The sequence below is a fragment of the Lycorma delicatula genome, chromosome 3 (assembly GCF_047948215.1).
Source record: "Lycorma delicatula isolate Av1 chromosome 3, ASM4794821v1, whole genome shotgun sequence".
Taxonomy (NCBI): Eukaryota; Metazoa; Arthropoda; class Insecta; order Hemiptera; family Fulgoridae; genus Lycorma; species Lycorma delicatula.
In genome coordinates, this window is record NC_134457.1 from 37,747,615 (window position 1) to 37,768,745 (window position 21,131).

The following is a 21,131-nucleotide window of genomic DNA, read 5'->3' on the forward strand; positions in this document are numbered from 1 at the left end:
CCGCGGAGGCTGACGATCATTCTAGCTTTGCTAAACACATTGTAGAGAATGGATATAATTACAATCCAAACGTACTTTTTAAAATATTGGAATACACCAGTAACATTCATAAATCAAGTATATTGGAAAAATGTCATACACATATATATATATATATATATATATATATATATATATATATGGGTGTCCCATATAAAACGCAACCCATCAATCACTCATCTGTGAAATTTCAAAAGTCAAGCTTACTCCCTTACTCGTTACTGAAATGGACTCGTCCAACATCTGAACATCGCGGCGACGCAGTAGAACACTACCGATAGTAACAACAATGCAATCATAACGTTCGGTGTATTGCTAGAGACAAGATGGTGTTTTCGCTAGATGAACGTGTTTTCATTGTTGAGTCGTACTTCAGTACGAAATCAGTGGTTGCAGTGCAAGATTTGTTTCGCCATAAGTACCCTGATAAACCAGCTCCTAACAAAACATCAGTATTAAGGTTAGATGCAAAATTTAGAGAGACTGGTTCTGTTAATAACAAAGAACACAAAAGATCTGCGTCAGGGTTGAATACAGATACAGTCACTGAAATCAAAGACCGATTACTCGCCTCTCCAAATAAATCGATCAGACGTTTGTCTGCTGAAATTAATTTGTCTAAATCAACTGTTCATCGGGCGACCAAACGATTACAATTACGACCTTATCGCATTCAAACGGTTCATCAACTTCTTGAGCCTGACAAAGAAAAACGGCTACAATATTGTCAATGGTTCCTTCGATTTCTGCGTGAGGGAATTAATGTTATGGATTCGTTATTTTTCACAGATGAAGCACGGTTTCATTTGGATGGCTACGTAAACAGCTAAAACAGTAGAATTTGGAGTGCTGAAAATCCCCATGTTTATCACGAAAAACAATTACACCCGCGGAAGTTGGGCGTGTGGTGCGCGATATCGCGGAAGAAAATAATCGGTCCTATTTTATTCGAGTACACCATTAATGCAGAACGATATCAGGATATTTTATTTCAGTTCATCGCACTCTTCGAAAAGAGGAAGACAGACACTGCTGGCTACAACATGACGGTGCGACATCGCACTATGCAGGTTCAACTTCTGATTTCGTTGAGGAGTTCTTTGGTAATCGTGTTATCGGTCGAGGCTTGTGGCCACCAAGATCTCCAGATTTGACTGCGGCGGATTTTTTTCTATGGGGTTACCTCAAAGAAAAAGCCTACAGTAACAAACCACTAACACTTGAACAATTGGAAGTCAATATTGAACAAGCTGTATTAAATATCCAGCCACAAACTTTGAAAAAAGTTGCAAGAAACGCTGTAAAAAGAATTGAAGCTTGTATTCAAGAAGATGGCGGCCACTTCCAACATTTCCTCTAAATGTAAGGTAATGGATGGTAATAATAAAAATTACATTTACATTTACACATGCCTTTTTATTATTTTAATGCCTACCAATATAAGATTGGGTTGCGTTTTATATAGGACACCCTTTATATATATATCTATATATATGAATAATAATAAACTTATAAATGAACAAATCAGATTTGTTAATATATTTTATTCAAGCGAATTATACAAGAATTATTAGGATGGCTAACTGATTCAATTTATACTGCATAACAGTTTTAAACATCTTACTGACAAGACGTTTTTCTTTTAATGTTGACTTATTCTAACTATTGACATTCAACTGTTATGAACATATATTTAATTTTTTTTTTCATTTTAATTCTCATTTATAAAAATTTATACGCACAACTATAAAATTCATAATTCATCAATACTCCCTATGATGGAGGAGTAATCCGAAATCGCTTGGATAGTCAATACTCACAATTGTTGGTTAGTGGTACTTTATTTTTATATAAAAAATAAAACATTTTTTTGTTATGAAGGTGATCTTCACATCCGATTTTTTTCTGTTTTATCAAACCAATTATTAATCTTTAAATCGTAAGTAATGATATTTCGTGTTTAAAGTGTTATTAGTATTTTTTTCATCCAGATTATAACGATAAATTTTAAAGCATTTCATATTTGGTACTGTCAGGTTAAATTAGATATAAAAGAAAACAACAGAGGATCAATAAATCAATTCCTGGACCATGAGCTCTGTCTCGTTCGTTTTGTTAGCTTTCGAAAGCTTAACAGAACAACTGTGGACTTAACACCGTTAGTGCGGAAGCAAATTGCTAAATGCAAGTCAGCACTGATTTTTTTTTGTTTTGGTTTTTTATTGTTAAATTTAGCTCCCTGTTTGTATACATTTATTTTTATTCCATTTTCTTGGTATAAATTAGTTCTAAATGAATTTTTTATAATTGTTACATCTTGTTAAAATATATATTTTATAAAATAGATTTTTTTTCAACGTTTTCAATTTAATTATAATTTAAAGTTACAATGATGAATTAATTGGTCGATTTTATATTACAGTTTCCACCACGGATAAAATTTTAAGGCTCCGAAAGGTACATCATTTAACAATTAACGGAACAAAAGGATGATATTACCTATATTAAAGTTAAAATCATTAAATACAATATAGTTTCTTTAATAATCGATGTAACAAAATTTGCAGGAGCAGTTAAACGATTCCTTACATGATCATTCAAACAAAAAGAAAAATATACATTTACAGAAGGAATATGCATGTATTTACATTCATTTGGGAATATACTTAGAGCTCGGGAGGTGTTGGACTACTCAAACTTTTATTTTATTTTCCCAGAAAATTGAAACATACGTAACACCATAGATAAATATTTATGGATAGATACATTTTGTACAGAGATATTTAAAAAAGACCACAGTTCAATATTTTACTTATCAGAAATAATTATTCCGATTGTATCTTTGATTCAGTAAGTACCAATTGGAAATCCTGCTTACTGCCCTATTTGACCCCTTCACATTCTTCCGATTTAAGACGATTAATTTTAGGTATGTATCCAGTTATGAGCCGTAGGGACTATCTGAAAATAATCTATCGGACTTAACAAAGAAAGGAAAAAATGTCGTGTGGAAAAAAGTGTTTTCGTTCTTAATAGGGTGATTGGTTAATAAATTGGATATGTTAGGGGTTGTTGGGGTAGGTAAGATATGTCTCTTGAAAGATATCCGTTGACCTTCGGGTTTATAAATAAATATCTCCAGGGTCCAAAAATACTTACTAGTATATATTTTAAAATTCCCTATGTATGCTTGAATGTACAGAGTGTTTCACTTTAATAGCCCCAGCAATTTTCTCGTAAACTACGCACAATTAAAAAAAATGACCTATACAAAAGTTACTCAGATTGAAGAGGAATACCTCATTATGACCTTTTATTTGAGCTTATATCAAGGTTAACACGATATGTTAAAATTACATTATCTATTTTTGACACCATCAATGAAAAGAGTAGAAAATATTACATTGAAATATGTGGTCACTCGTGTGATCTTGGATCTTTTTTGAAGGTCCAGCTAACCATCATAGATAGTGTATACGAGAACTTTTACATTTTTATTGTAAAAGTTGTATATTTTTTATTTGTTAACCTTAATTAAATTTGTTAACTTATTTGTTAATTACATTTTGACTATGCTATTGCAATTTATGATATAATAATGTAGTTTTAAATTTATAATGTTAGTATAAAGTAATTTAGTTGAATTATAATAAATATAGTACATTAAAATAAGTTTAACTTATATGATAACTAAAAAATACATAATTTTATTTTTATAGGTTCCTTTTAGGGAGATGGGTATTTGCGCCATGGTTCTGTCCTATTGTCATGGCCATGCAGCATGTTTCAGTTATCGTGTCGGTATATACACTTATGGCAATTGGAATCGATCGGTAAGTTAATATATCAAAACATATTTATATTTATGCAGAGTATAATTCAATATCTCCTGTATTAAAAGTGTTTTATAGTACTTCAAGGATCATGAAAACCCTGGTACAGTTTACTTTTGCTTGTATACTCTAAAGATCAATTGTATGGTCCCTACAGCACATTCACATCTGACATTCAATTCCCACCAGACTTCTTGCATCATGATGTTGACGACAGTGATTCTTTCAATTTTTAAAAACTTTCTAAACTCTTCAATATCACATCTTCTTGTAAGAAATTATATTTTTAAATAATATCATATGATTTTAATTGACAATACATTTATTTTATAAAACTATTATATTTTGTAAACACTTTTTCTTTTCTTCTGCAATTTGATTATTTGGGCAATTCAGGATATTTTTAGATTCAAGGTAACTGTTAAATTTAAAAATAGTTACATAGTATTTTTTCTCGACGATTTTTAATTACCAGTTATCTTAACATCACAGATGGTAATTACCATTTATAATTTTTTAGATATAAGTTGGGTCAAATAGTTAAATGTAAATTTAATCTCTCAGTTATCATAAGAATAAAACTATTTCAGTTAAAAATAATTCCATTGTTGATGAACCAAGTAGCTGTCAAAAAAACAAAAAAAAAAACAACTATTCATAATGATCTAAAGACCCAATGATCTAATGACGGTTCTTAAGGAATAAGTTGATAAATAACCTCAACTTATTACATAGTCGTTTTCCAATAGTCTAACGACTGTATGTTTGACTGTAGTCAAATAACTACATGATTAAAAATTTAATATACAAGATTGTATTTAATATCTACCCTCTCCTTAAAAAGGATTTTATATATTTTTATTTTTTTAGCTATATCTTGATTGAAAAGGAGTTAATAGGAGATTTTGAATCTATCTTTCCTATATACTTCCTATTCTTCCTATATACTTTCCTATACTATCCAATAGATTTTCAAACACTATAAAACTCTTTCTTCCCATCCCATTCCAGTGGTCTTTGTTAACAAAAAAATATATATATTTAAAAAAATTTTTTAAATTATTTAAATTTAAATCCATCTCGCAAGTAATTCATTGTATTTAAAACGTAAAAATCTTAATTTGTTGTTAACCCTTATTCTTTAGCATTTCTTGAGAAAACAAAATTAGCCAAAATTGTTCACTCTCTTCCTAAGAAAATTACAACTTCGTTTATTTAGAATTATAGTTATATATAAGTAATTTTAAAAGTATCTTTTACGAAATTTATTATCACCACTTATGGATTATTTTCTTAAAAATTAATTTTACCCGAATGCTTCCCCTTTAGCATGGGGTTTCCTAAATGAAAAAAGAATTCCCCAATTTTAAATTTTTAATGCCTAAAACATATTTTTTTAAAAATAAGTCATTAAAATATGTAACTTAATATCCCTTCCAATGCAAACCCACCATTTGAAACTTCCAATACCTCAGACCACTGCTAGTTAGAATTCTATTTATAAAATAAATAAATTATGCCACTCATTTCCGGATGTTTAAACAGAAAATATGTAAATTATTTAACTTAGAGAATTTTGTTTACTTAATAAAAGATTTACAATTCCATGTTGCGTGTTTTATCTGTAAAGAATCCTTCCAGTAAACTTTTAGAAAGCAAGAAAGATTATTTTTTTGTAGTTTCACAGAGATAAAAGCTTCTATTTATTGTTTGTATTTATATAAAATCGGCTTAAGAGTTGATTTTTTTTGCAGCTCTGCCTTATCTATACTTATTTCCATCTTTAATTTTTTGCTGATCAGAATAGCCTTATAAAAGAAATAATAATACTACTTTATGAATGAAACAAATTTGTTTCTATATTAACTATTTCCAATATCATATTTAAAAATGGAGATTAAATATCGTAAAAAAAATCATTAATTTACTAACTAGATTAAATATTATCAAAGTTATCACTGAATTAACCACCAATGTTTTAGAAGAGACTTTATTCAAACGAGGAGCTGTTATAAATAATTTTAAAAAGATTCACGCCTGCGCACACACAAACATACAGAAAAATTAATACTCATAAAAAATAAATAAATAAAAAATGAAAGCTGTCAGATCGTTTAGATTCTATATTAAAATCTATTATTAAAAACTTTTCCGGTATCGTCGGGTAAGTTATTTAGGAGAGAAATAAGATGAATATTAAAATATATAAGTATGCCAGTAAAGAATTATGTAAAACATTACTCTACGAGTACAGTATAATTTTGAAGTACGGGATCTACGGTGACCTATCTCCCCTATATCATGAACTATTGCCTCCAAAATTAAATGCCTTAAATAACCATATTCAATAAAATTTCGTAAAAGTTGATCCAATTTGAAAATATCAAACAGAATGATAACTGATGAAAAAAAAATTAGGCTTCTTATTTTCTACACCTGAATGAAATTACACAAATTACGTAACCAAACTGACATTTTAATGTAATAGAATCATCTAATTAGCAAAATAATGTGATTTGTGTCCAGAAACAAAAAACAAAAAACATTTTATTTCTCCTTATCCCTTTATGAGGGATTTAAAAGACCAAACACCATCAGAAAGTATGTAATTTACCGAAAATTGGATTAAATTAGGCACTAAATAATGCGTAAAAATTTACCAACTTCGGTAAAGTTTTGAGATACGTGACCCAAAAACTTTTCATTGACTCTGATCAAAATTAAATGGCATAAATCTGAAAAATCTCGATTTCCCGAAAATTTTCATTGCTAAAAATTTGTTTTCTTTCTTTTTTGTTTTTTATAAAATGCCAAAGTAATAATTGCTATTTCAAATATCACTTTTTTAGAGTTTGTTTGATATCTAAATATTTTTTAAAAAGATTGATCTTTAATCATTGGAAACAAGTAGTTAACAAATTGCAAGAAAGGTTTTGAAGAAGAGATATGATAACATTTCGGTTATAAAACAATTATCATGGAATGATTACAGATGCTTATGATCAATTTATAATAACTTCTATTTATAAAAAAAAAACAAGCAACTGAAAATAAATTGTAGTCGAAAACTGTTATCAAATATTTTACTATACACCATCATACATTAGAGACCGCCAAAAAGTATTTCAAAGCGCGTAACGAAAGAATAAACCAGTTAGTTATTTTTATTTTGAAAGAAAAAACCATGTATGATTTCTGGTGCCTGGGTTGATAAATTAGTAAACTCCGCTATAGATTTCACAATTATTGTACAGCCTAACACACTGTTTCATATCCAGTTATAAGAAAAGACGTGTATAGTACAGTTTTAATGTAAATTCAAAATTTTATAAATTTATTCTGTCAAATTTTCACAAAATTTTCGTTTACCGTATTAAGATAACTTACAGAAGGGATTCTGTGTTTATCCCGTTTCATAGTGTTTTATTTTGGATAGTAATTTTTGTTTATATTTCTTTTAACTACAGTTGATGATATTTTTGGCTGAAGAGATTCTATTGAATTGCAAAGTATATAACAATAACTAAATTAAATATACACTTCATCTATCTTTATATTTTGAAACCCTAGATTTTTTTTCATATTACGGTTATTTAATCTAACATTTGAATTTAAGTTTCTATCACAATATACTGTTTAAAAAATATACAGAGATTAGGTAATATAAATTCAAACCCTTTTAAAGCAGCTTTTGATGATTTTCATGAAATTTTTAAACATGGTGTACACTGAATATTGTTGAATTTAAATATTTTTAATAAATTTTACTGAATTACAATGAGATTTGCTGGTTTTAGAAATAAGTACTATTCATCTTTCTTCAGGCGAGTAAGAAAAAAAGTTGCTTATTAGTAGGGTTTGAAGTTGCCGGTTTCCGTGGCGCGAGTGGTAGCGTGTCGGACTTTCATCCCGAGGTCCCGGGTTCGTACATGCCATGTATGCCATTTTCACACATGATACAAATCATTCATCTCATCCTCTGAAGCACAATACCTAACGGTGGTCACGGAGGTTAAATAATAATAATAAAAAATATGAAAATATATCAGTTCTTCTGATCTCAGTATGTAATCTTAATCCCTTACCGATTATTACTGGTATCAAAGAAAACAATTTCTGTAATTTTTCCCAGTGGCCCCTCTAGAATAAATAAATTAAATTTCAAAGTGGAAGTAGAATTTATTAGAAGTAGAAGAATTAGCGATAGGCTAGAATTTAATCGAATGCCCCGGGAGGTGTTGACCGAATTTTAGCTTTGAAAATTCCAAAATAGCAACCGTTAAACGTTTTGAATTAATAAGAACTACAAAAATATTGGTTTTATCTCAAACTTCATAAAACAGTTTTCACTAAATTTAACACGACCTTTTGGTTATGAACAAGCTTTCCGCTCGGTGAGTGCAGAGTTAGTTAACAGTCGACCAAAAAAGTCATTCGACTGCATACTTCTCGAGGGTGTTTAGACTTATTTAAACGCAGTTCTGCTGAGTTTCTTCCACGTTTTATAGCAGTCGATAAAAAGTGGATTTACCATTACAAGCCGACGAAATAACTTTATTATAGATGTCATATATATTTTTAGTAGTTGACGGGGTACGCCTACCCATTTTAGTAAATATATGACAAGTGAGCGGTTGGGACACGTAAGCCGGTGGTGTATGGCACCACGCTTAGTCCGTTTACGCTGTTAGGTAAGCTCTAGGAACTATTTAGGACACTGGTCGCTAAACCGTTTTGAGGCTCAGTAGCCGTTTGTGGCACAGACATTCGATCTTATACTTTAGGCGACCGAATGGGGTGATGACGGGAGAAATGCCACGAAAACCAAATCTTTACCATTACAAGCCATGAATTAAAAAGCAATCATAACAGAAGCTTGAAGGAGGTGAAAATTTGCCAGAGAAGCGAAAACGATGCATTTGCAGGGAAGTCGTACATTCAGGGTCTTGTTTGTTTTTTTTTAATTGTCTTAGACATAGACAAATTCGAAAAAGGTAGAACCATCATTGAGAAGTATGACACTTGAATACTCAACCAATTAAAGAGTGGTATTCAGGTTGAACATCACATCTGGTCAAAAAAAAGCTCTTTCATTATGATAACGTGTCTGAACACACGTCTTTTTTATTGAAAACTCCGTGACTTGTGATTTGTAGTGTTTTCACTTGTGCCGTATTAATCGAATTTGGCTTCAGCGATTACTTATTCTTTTCACGTCTGAAGAAATGGCTCGCTGGATAAAGATAAAGATTGGATAAAGAAAATCGTTGGTATAAACGTATCGAATTGCAAGATGACTACGTTGAAAATAACAAAACAAAAATTTCTGAAAACTATTGTATTTTTTTTAATCCGAGAACTTTCCAAACGACCACCATATGTTAATATGAACGTTTTACATTAGTTTTTGATAGAAAACGCTTAAAAATTACAGCATAAATTTGAAACACCTGTGTATATGATATAGTTTTTGAGTTTAAAAAAATTTTTCAACATACTTTTATACTAATCTGATTATTTTCTAACAATTTTTCTTTTACAGTTTGGTCATAACAACATCCGTTATTCTCAAGTTTTTGTGTTCAAATATATGCAAGCTCACTTGAGCAATTGATATGAACCACTTTTCGTAAAATTTTATGCACCCATTCTGAAGTTATACAAACAACTTATCGAACATATTATACTGTTGGAAATTTTAATAATATTAAAAGAAGAAGGAAAATTTCATTGTATTTATTATATTTGCATTTTTATATGAACTTTAAATAAATATTATTTAAGTTAATAATTTTTCATCGGCTTCAGAACTGCAAAATAAACACTGAATTGACACATCTATATTGAAGACATTTAAATAAGTTAATTTAAAGAAAGTAAAAAATCTTTTCTAAACTGAAAATAAGTTAAATTATAAGCTTAATATCCATTTTTTAATAGGAGAAATTTATAATATTATTAATTTACATCACCGTCGAATTTCCCTAATAGTTGCACAGTTGTTTTTGTCCTTTTTTCGATGACAAATTAATTTTAAACATGAGAAAAACGAATAAAGAGAGAAAAAATGAGAAACAATAAATCTCATCTAAAAGTAGAATTGATTTTCTTAAGAGTAGTAGAAGTTTACTTAACCTGATTTTTTAAAAATAAAAACTCTACCCATTAAGGAATGAAAGGGAAAAATATAAGAAAATTAAAGAGAAATCTGAAGTAGGTTTTAATCTAGCATAAAAGTACAGAATTTTCGTATTTTTTTGTATCATTCAATTAAATTAATATTGTTGTAATTTATTATTTTTTCTTAATACACTTTCAGTAAAATAAAATATTAACTGCCGACCTCTGTGCTGAGTAGGTAGCGTCATGATATTTCGTGCGGAGGTCACGGGTTCGAATCCCGGTCAGGTATGGATTTCTTAATGCGTGACCAATTTCCACTTGGATAAGGATTATAGATGTTGATGTCCTGCTCTTTCATAAAAAAAAGAAATTAACTAATTAAATTCTAAAAAAAATTTAATTTAAATTTTCATTTAAAGGAAAGATAACGAGTTGTTAAGTATTATCTTTATTAAAATACTCAGCTAAAAATTCAACTATTGTTTAGTAACATCAGACATTTTCTCAAGATTTAGTCTTTTTTTAATAGCCTATACTCCCTGATTTCTTATAAAGTTACAATTATTTAAAGAAAGTTTAGAGAAAATTTAGATAAAGAAGGAGTAACCAAAAGGAAAATAAAGTATATTATTATTGATGTACGAGTATGTAGAAGAACTTACTCTTTAAACTATCCTGTGAAATAAAAGTATTATAATCATTGGATGTACGAGTATAAACGTATACGAGGTATAGGTATTAAATAACGAAACTAATGCTGCTATAGAAGAACTGCGCATGCGCTAAATTCGTACGACCAACAGTTATGTAACGTGAAGCCTTCTCTTTCGATTGTTGCCACTCCAGTTTCTGCAGACATATTACTCTGGCCGTGGTCATCGATCGGAAAACATCAGTTTTTCGGTTTTGCCGAAGAAAGTGTCTTATTAGAGCAAAGAATTGTCGTGAAATTTCATCTGAAACTTGGAAAACCGTTACTGAAATTATCTTTTGTTAAAAAAAGTAGATGACAATGAATTTTTATCACACGTGCGCGGGTTTTTGAGTGGTTTAAGCGTTTCCAAGATGACCGAAAAAATGTTGAAGATGATCAAAATTCCAAGCGATGATGATTGTTTTTTTCGATATTCATGGGATTGTGGACCTACACTGGGTTCCAGAAGCTCAAGCTATTAATCAACCTTGAGATCCCTGCTCAACTCCGTGTAAAAAAAAAAACAAAAACGAAACGAGTTGCGGAAGAACAAGTTATGGGTTTTTCATCAGAACAACGCACCCGCTCACACTGCATTGTCTGTCAAGACGTTTCTAGCCAATTATAACATTCCAGTGTTAGACCATCTATCTTATTCGCCTGACCTGACACCATGTGACTTTTATCTGTTCACAAGGTCAAACTTTATTAAAAGGAACAAGATTTCAGACCGTTGAAGCTGTAAAAGAAAAAGCGGCACGCGTCATGGAAAAGCTCACAGAAGAAGATTTCCAATACTGTTTCGAACAATGAAAAATTCGCATGGAGCGTTTTAGGGATAGAAGAAGGGTATAAATTGACGGGGATAATAACCAAATATGTACATATTTAAAACAAAAAATATTTTACAGCATTAATCTCATTATTTAGTAGCCAAATCTCGTATGAGAATTAGGAAACCCCATTCTACCTTACAAAAGTTGTCTCCACTGAATCCCAAAACCCCAAAAGTAATGATATTTTTTTAAAACCATATAATTGTAGCGGGTGTACAAAAAAGAATGTCGAGGTTTTAATATGTTATAAATTCCCTTGTATCAAGTGTAGTGTTGATTTAAGGCTAGAATTCAAGATCAGAAAGGAGAGTTTTAGTTTTGTGCACTGTCGTAAATTGATTTCTTATGTTATCGCTTGACAGCGCCTCTAGCAATGATGGCAACTCCTTAAAAAAAAACGTTCTGGTGTTTTGCGATTTGGTAAATGTTATAAAAATGTCACAGTTCAACGTAAATTTCTTAGAAAGTTTAATTGTGATCTTACAAATAACATTCATCGATGGAAAAATCAGTGTTAAACGATGTCTGTGTAACGCAAAAAGTAAGGGACGACTGAGGCTGACTGAAAAAATGTTGAAAGTATCAGTGTTTATACTGCGTAGCCCGAAAAAATTTGTTAGGGTGGTCAACTGCGAAATGCCGTTGCCGGTGATGATAATGTAGAATGCTTTAAGAATGCTTTCAGAATGTTGACATATAGTCCATATCATTTACATCATTACAGGGTTTGAACCCTACGACTACGCTGTAAGTGCCGACTTTGCGATAAAAATGTTGCAGTAAAAATGAAGATGACAACTTTTTTGATTGTATTTTGCTTAGTGATGAGTCAACATTTCATGTTAGTGAGAAATAAACTAACGTGCAGAATGTCCATATCTGGCGGTAAAAAAATCACCATGAACTCTTACAATGTGATCGGATTCACCAAAATTAATTTTTTTCTGTACAATATCCCGATAGCAAGTTTAAGGGCCATACATTTTTCACTTCATTAAGGGTAACCGGAGTTACTTATTTGAATATGTTGAGTACTTGGCTTTTTCCTTAGCTGCAGGATGGACAAGAGAATTTTGTTTGGCAACAAAATGGTGCGTCTCCTCACTGGCATAACTCTGTATGGAATTTTGAATGACTTTTCACCAAACGTTGCGTTGGTTCGATCTTCATGGACCCCATCGCAGAGTTTATTTCCGGTGGCCTTCAAGGTTAACGATCTGCACGTATGTGATTATTTTTCTCTGGGATTTTTCCCTTATTCCAGACCTGCTGGTTAAAGTATGGCAACACTTATACGAAAAAAAATGTAACAGTTACTTTTTCACTTTATTTGTAATTCAATACTGTAAATTAAACTTAATAGAGATACTAAATAGTTTTAAATGCCGATATTCTTTTTTACGTTAGATATTTCTTTTTTTTTAACATTCAGTATATTTTTACATTCCCGGCTATAGCTCTATTGTGGCAGTAATAGCGTAACTATAAAGGGGAATTATAACGATCGGCCAAAATTGTAGGTATCAAGGATTTTGCAAATATATACGTTTCAAGACTCTTTAATCCAAAAATGAGGAAATTTTGTACTGAGATTCGTGTATATGGAGCACTGTATCCTTATCCTCATGTATCATTATTTTTCCAGTTTAGAAAAATAAATAACCAATGCCAAGTATTACATTTTTTTTTTCTTTAAAATATGTTTTACCCGCTTCTGTTTAAGTGGAGGTAAAACTTTTCAACTCACCCTGATAAACGCGCTTGTTAATATTATGGCGGTTTTTCTAAAGATTTCTCAGTATACATTTTTGTAAATAATAATTTTGTAATAATAACAGGGTTGAAATTTGATTTAAAACTAACAACTTTATTTTCAATTTATTAAAAAGTAAAATAAATATCTTCAGTTACGAATAAAATATAATTTTACTAAATTAATAAATAATACCATAAAAAACTTCTTGACATTTTTTAAACATTTGTTCTAGACCTTACATAAAATAACTAAAATTTAACTAACAACCTTAATAGACGTTTTCGTAAATTAAATATACTTTTCTACGAACCTCCAATTATCAGTGTTTTAATGGTTGAAAAACAATTAGCACTTTACATAACATGATCTTAATTACTAACAAAATATGGGTTTCTTATACTTATTTCTATTTTTTTAAAAGCATTCTGTTCACAGAAAAAAGTGGATTTGTGACAAAAGAAAAAAATCAAAAAAATATGATCTGAATTATAAGAGGAAGTAATCATAGGATCTGTTGCTACCCGCTTTTATGGAAATTGGGCTTTCAAAACTAATGCTTATTTATTATTATATGGTATTTTTTATCTCAAACAGAGAAGTGGTCTATATGAAAAGCGAGTCCATTATTCTGCAAGAAAACTGTTTAATAATCTCTGAAAGGATTTAAGAAAGAGACTAATTCAAATGAATATAGGTGCTGTATTTGATTTATTGTGCAAGATTTGCATTTTATTTTATAAATATATTTCATTTTGTTTGTAAAAAAACACTTTAGAACAAAAAAAAGATAATAAAATGAGTAATAAGATTATTTAAAAAAAAACTTTTAAACATTAATTTTAAGTATAATCTATTAATTTTAACTATCTTAAACTTCTTTTTTTGTTCATTGGAATCTTATTACAATACTATTATCGTTTAAATATTAACTTTGTTTAAATATAAACTGTACAATATATTTTGATTTATATAATTTTTAAATGTAATATCTTCATTTCTAATTTATATTTATGATAAATTGTAATTTTTTGACTTATTAAAAGTTTTCATAGCTATCCTCCATTATTTTTAAACTTTAATAACAAGTTGAACACTAAATAAATCGAATTCAAATCTTAACAGATTTAGAACGCTTTCTCTGGCATTTAGCCGAGCTCAGAGAACGCCACGGGGGAAGAAAAGGATGTAGGGTAAGAGAAAAGGGATAGTAGATAGTATATATATATATATATATATATATGTAGCGAAAACGAGAAAATCTATCTTCACAGCCATCACGAAACAAGATAAATAAGTTTACCCTAAGGAGTATTTCAAAGCCGACCCCGGGCAGCGGCTATCTTCTAAAATCAAGATATCTTTATCATAGCTCATTATTGATAAACTACTTCGATATGACCAGCTCAATAAATTTAAATTAGTTTATAATCTAACTATTATCAAATAAATATTAAAAAATAATAAATAAAATATTGCAAATTTTAAAAATAAATATTACTATTGCAACAATTATTTTTATCTAAATTATAAATGTCTATGTAAATAACAAAATCTATCTTAATAAAATTTTTTGTCTGACTATAACTTAAATTGTATGAATACAGTAGCGTGCAAATTAATCCGAACACACGAAATTTTTGTTTTATTTTGTGGCTACAAAGTTTGACCTTGATACAATGGTATTGTTCTTTGGTTATTTAACAATTTTCATGTTATAAATAGTGTATAATGAAAGTTTATTTCATTTATTATTACAAAATCATTTTTTTTCTGCTTGTCTTGAATATATCCAAGATAGAGTTCCAAAATTTTTTCTCTTTCTGAGAATATCAGTATGACGCAATGAAAAATAGCTTCTTAGTGTAGTGTTGGACTAGGGCCAGTGATTGCTATTTTAAAACAATTTAAAGAAACTAGTTCCTTTTCACCTCAAAGGAAAGGCAAACGTGGCCGTAAAAGAAAAACCACTCCATCACAGGATCGGTTATAAGTGAGAAAAAGTGAACTTTATCTATAATTATCTGTTCTGGACTTAAATAAAAAATTAGAGAAGGGAAGAGATTTACACCTGACAACTGTTAGAAGCCGACTTCTTACAGCTGGACGGAAAGCTCGCCGACCAACTAAAAAGCAGTTTTTAACACCAGTAATGTGCAAAGAAAGGTTCTTGCGAGCCAAATTTAATTTGATGATTTCCGACGAGTCACATTTTTATGCACAGAAACAAAGGGTGCGTACATTAAACATTTTAACATATGTTAAAAAAGCATCAGATTAAAATAAAACACCGGCTCATATCAAAAATCATTTAAACATCCCCAGAAAAAAATGTTTTGGGGATATTTCACATTTCAAGGTCCATGTTCATTACTTGTGATGGATATGTCAAGATTTTGAAGGAAAGATTGTGGTATAACTTAAAAAAAAATTTCCATAAGGCAACGGAGCGTTTCAACAAGATTTGGCATGCCTTACTGCCAAAAAAGTTGAAAAATCTTTTGAAGAACGAAACATTAAAGTTCTACTGTGGCTAGTCAACTCCACAGACTTAAACCCAATTGAAAATCTTCGGGCAATAATTAAAAACAATTCTCAAAACTGAATTTTACCATAAAAATTGACCTCATTAAAGTTATAATATTGGTGTGGTTTCTTGAAGAAATCGAAAAAATATGTTGTACACTTGAATCGATGTCAAATCTTGCACGTGAAGTGATTAAGACTAAAGGACATATTAATTATTAGATATTCACAAATTGTATAAATATGATTTCTTTTCAAAATAAAGATACTTTTTATTAAATAACATGTATTCGGTATAATTGTCACACTAATGTAAAATTACGTCATTGAATTTTTCAATTGTATTTGAAATTCTCCATAAAATAAAAATAAACATAGAAATGTATTTTTTTTTAAAACTACTGACCTGAAGAACAGAGACCCGTTGGGGAAGAAACGTAATTTATTTAGAGCTACGTTCATTGAAGGTAGTTTTTTGACATGAAGTCAAAAAAATCCACACGGCACTGTCGAAACCGAATACTAAATCAGGTTCACATAAGTGTTTGGTGCGGTATTACAGGCAACAAAATATTGGGACATTTATTTATTTTCAATGAGAATGTTTTCGATGCTTCACACTTAAACCTTTTGAAAAATAATTTTCCAGATCTACGGCAACATATTATTATGATAACAAGAAAACAGAAGACCACCTCTTCCTCCTCCGTCACTAGCCCTGGTAGGCTTTACAGAAGGTCATCTTATTGATCCTCAAACATTGATTACATATCACAGCCATCAGCTGAGCCTTTGTCAGGATGCCACCGATGCAAATACCTTGGTAGACATTTCCACCAGTGATTTAAGCTCAGTTTTTGTCTTCGTTGTTGGTTTCTTCGCTCTTCTTCTTACTTTGTAGTCCCCAAACTGTTTAACCGAGTTCGTGAAAGCGTGATCCCGCACCTCTAACACTGAAGAAGACTAATCACAATTAAACAAACTTCAACAATTAAGACTGTAATAATTGACTTTTAATTAATTTAAGTCTATATAATATTAAAGGACTTTCTCTCGTACCTAAGAAAACTGTTGATCGCAACAGCGATAATTTTGACCTGCAACCACCTCGGGTGCATTGTAAACAAATACATAAAGAAATAAAGCGGGATCTTCTTTCCACAAATGTCCAGTCATTCCAAAGAGGTTTATCTCCTTTCTGTTCTTTCTTTTTCTCTTTAGCCTGCAGAATCATTGTCAGATATTACTTCAGAGGATGAACATGTATCAGAGGATGACATGTATGCATGTAAATGAAATGTAGTCTTGTATAGTCTTAGGTCGATCATTCCTGAGATGTGTGGTTAATTGAAACCCAACCAACAAAAAACACCGGTATCCATGATATAGTATTCAAATCCGTATAAACGTAACTCCCTTTACTAGGATTTGAACTTTAGAACTGACGTTAACTAACTAAGCCTCCAATCTGGACCGCTATTGGTAGCGTAGTCAGTGCCTTCAACATTCTACACACAGCTCCATTAACAGAGGAACGAACATAAACCCTCACAAAAATTTAATAGACGGTGCGTGAATTTCGGCGATTTATCGTGATCACGTACCCGAGTCTAAGACTGGGCCTGCAAATTTAAAGGATGTCATGACACTGTAGAAAAATAGAGTCAAAATAGATGTTCAAGTAAAATATGACGGAAGGCAATATTCAATTAATCCGTGATCTCCTTGAAAACAATCGGCACGTTAAGGTCGATTAAATTGCTTTGAAAGTGAGTATCAGTCATGCAAATTACCGTGAGATTATCACAAAGTACCTTGAGTTCTGCAAAGTCTAGTTTAAAGCGGATTCCAATATTTTGATCCAAAGTCAGAAATAGACCCGACAGCACATTTGCTAAAAGCTTTTGAAATGATTTTGACGAGAGTGAAATAACTTTTTTTTTAAATAGTCGCACATATGAGACATGGATCCAAACTGTATTCCCGAGTCTAAATCAACGTCTATGGAGTGGAGAGTCTTGCCCTGTAAAGGTGAAAGTGCATCCGTCAGCTGGAGAAGTCATCACTACCATCTTGTGAGACTAAAAAAAGTGTATTACTCATCGACCATTTGTATGAAAAACATCGTACTTTCAATTAATGTTTATATTAGTATTAGTTCTTGGATAAAGTGAAAGTTTTTCCCTACACGAAAAAAATGAGGCGTCAGCCATTCGAGGATGTGGCTCTCCTTTACTACAATCCCAGGCCTAACATAGTTTTAGCACTCGGGATAAACTGGACGAACTGGGAAACCTTAAAATATCCCCTATACTAACCGGATTTATTACAGTGCGATTTCTTTTTACTCGGCCCATTGAAGAAGGGACTGGGAGGATGTAGATTTCAGAGCGGCAGCGAAGTAAAGGAACTTGTGAGCATTTGTGTCGTTACTACATTTGAAGAAGGATCCACATGCTCCCCACACGTTGGGAAAACATGTGTGAACTTCAGGAAATTATGTAGAAGAGCAATAAACACGGTATTTTTATAACGTAATAATAAATTTAAAAAAAATTAAAATCCGGTTTATATTTAAGCGACCTAGTAAAAATACGTAATAAATAAATACAAAAACACATTTTCGAAGTAGTACAAAAAAATATGTATTTTTAAAATAAAACTGAATAGAAAACTTACAGTTAAGACAGCCACAATGTCCGTTCTAAGTAGGAAGAAAACGTTAATTTACAGTTGATAATGATAATTGTTGTGTAAAAAAATGTGAATTTAGTGGTAAAGTTTTTCTTTATTATACGATTCTTAAGCGCACTTTAAGTTATTTTAAAAGTACATTTCTAAATAAATATCAGGTTAGAGAATAAATTTAATAGAATTTAGAACAACGTTAAAAAACCTTAATTTGGGGTATTCTTACACTATGTTAAAACAAATCGTTTTGAAGTAGAATATTTTGTTAGATTTTACTATTATTCTTAATGTTTCGTTGTTGAGCATTTATTAAAAGCTACGTACATAAAAACTCCTGGTGACAGAAACTCAACACAAACTGGATTTGTTCTGCAAAAAATTGCTAGTCCTCTAGTGACTAGTTAGCAGGAGGATCAATACATTGCTGTCAATTTATAGCTTCTGATTATTCTTACCTATGTAGTTACGTTACTACATTCGATGTGTCAATATCATCAGAGAATACTGTTGCTGAATACGTTTAGAAAAGGGAAAAACTACGGTAACGTTTACAAAGATGTTCTAGCATATATCTATACAACTTTGTGTATCTGAACTGTAATCAAAACCGTTATTATTCTGCAAAATTTAGAAAATTACATGAAAAAGTTGTTTATAGACATACATTCTCGTATTTAACAGCAGTTTTCATCAAATATGGTGAATTCGATGTTATATTCTATCTTTAGCATCGTAGTTACATCGGGCACAACAAATAAATTCGTACTAATACCAGGAAATCAAGCAGGCAAATTATAACTAGGTAATTGTTTACAGCATGACGTAGAGCAACTCAAGATCGACTCCCTTGTTAATCAAGGTATCTCACTTTCAAGTTTAAAATATATACATTCAACTGCAAATTGAATGTATATTTTAGGCATGCGATGGATGGAGCGGTGGAATAATGATCTGTATCCAAGCAAAACAGATAATGAACTGAAAACGCAAATAAAATTGCTTGTATTTTCACGTCACCAGTTCCTCTTTGTCATTAAGCAGCCTAACAGGTACTGTAAACGATTTTAAACTAGTTGTAAAAAATCTTATGAGGACACCACATGACCTTGTACGCCTATTAAATTATATATACACATTTTTTCTAAATTAAAAGTAAAAAAAAATTAATTTCATTAATAACTTCTGATATTTTTTCATAATTTTTTTTTATTGTTCATATTGAATTATTATTTATCGTAAAATTTTTGTACAATCGCAGGTTAATAATTATTAATAAATAATATTTTAATTAAAAAAAAGTTAAAAAGAAAAAAAGAGATGAAGTCTGATTCAAACCGATGTGCCTTCCCCTTATAAGATCCAAGATTTTCATTAATTAAACTTTTATTTGGCTATAACTCTGGAATGAAATTAAGTAACACTTATGATACATCGTTGAAAAGCTCTCAATGAGGGCGCTTATTAATGCAGTTATGAAAAAGTTTAAAATCCAAATTTGTTTTGACTTTGGGATTTTTTGGACACTTTTGGTTCAGTCCATTGCAATCTAAAAGGGAGTTGCACAACTAGATGTTACAACAGACCTAAATCCAAAATTTCAACATCCTACGGCTAATCATTTATGAGTTATGCGAGATACTTATGTACGCACATACGTACGTGTATACGTATGTACGTACAGACGTCGCGTTGAAACTAGTAAATGGATTCAGGGATGGTCAAACTGGATTTTACCATTAAAAACTGAAAACCGAAATTTTTCGCGATCACAATACTTCCTTTACTTCGTATAAGGAAGTTTTTTTTTGTCTTCAGTCATTTGACTAGTTTGATGCAGCTCTCCAAGATTCCCTATCTAGTGTTAATCGTTTCATTTCGGTATACCCCCTACATCCTACATCCCTAACAATTTGTTTTACATATTCCAAGCGTTGCCTGCCTACACAATTTTTTCCTTCTACCTGTCCCTCCAATATTAAAGCGACTATTCCAGGATGCCTTAATATGTGGCCTATAAGTCGGTCTCTTCTTTTCCAAATTAGCTATATTCTTCCAAATGCTTCTTCCTTCATCTGCCGCAACACCTCTTCATTTGTCACTTTATCCACCCATCTGATTTTTAATATTCTCCTATAGCACCACATTTCAAAAGCTTCTAATGTTTTCTTCTCAGATACTCCGATCGTCCAAGTTTCAATTCCATATAAAGCGACACTCCAAACGTATACTTTCAAGAATCTTTTCCTGACATTTAAATTAATTTTTAATCTAAACAAATTATATTTCTGACTGAAGGCTCGTTTCGCCTGTGCTATTCGGCATTTTATATTCCAAGAGCCTTTCTGCCATTCAAATCCTTTAATGCTCTCTTAAATTCAGATCTCAGTATTGTTTCTCCCATTTCATCCTCTTCAACTTCCTCTTCTTCATAAGGAACTAAAAACATTAAATGGTCGCCATTTTTGTTAAAGTGTGATATTTCATGACCAACCACTTTTAAATAAAAAATTAATTTTAGAAATGAAAAATTCCGGATGTATGTTGAGTTGTTTTTTGTATGCTATTACCAAACTGGAATGACCGATTTGTATAAAATTTGGCAAGATTTCTGTATACGGAGCACTGATGTCATATAA

At 30.8% G+C, this 21,131-nt stretch overlaps 1 protein-coding gene across 1 annotated transcript in view; it reads left to right on the top strand.

Annotated features, from left to right (window-relative positions):
* The window catches only part of LOC142321113 (RYamide receptor-like), a 227,312-nt gene that overhangs the window by 75,666 nt on the left and 130,515 nt on the right, over positions 1 to 21,131 (top strand). Inside the window, exon 4 of the mRNA XM_075359105.1 lies at positions 3,759 to 3,872. Coding sequence (XP_075215220.1) covers positions 3,759 to 3,872 — 114 coding nt within the window. The remainder of the gene's footprint in view (positions 1 to 3,758; positions 3,873 to 21,131) is intronic.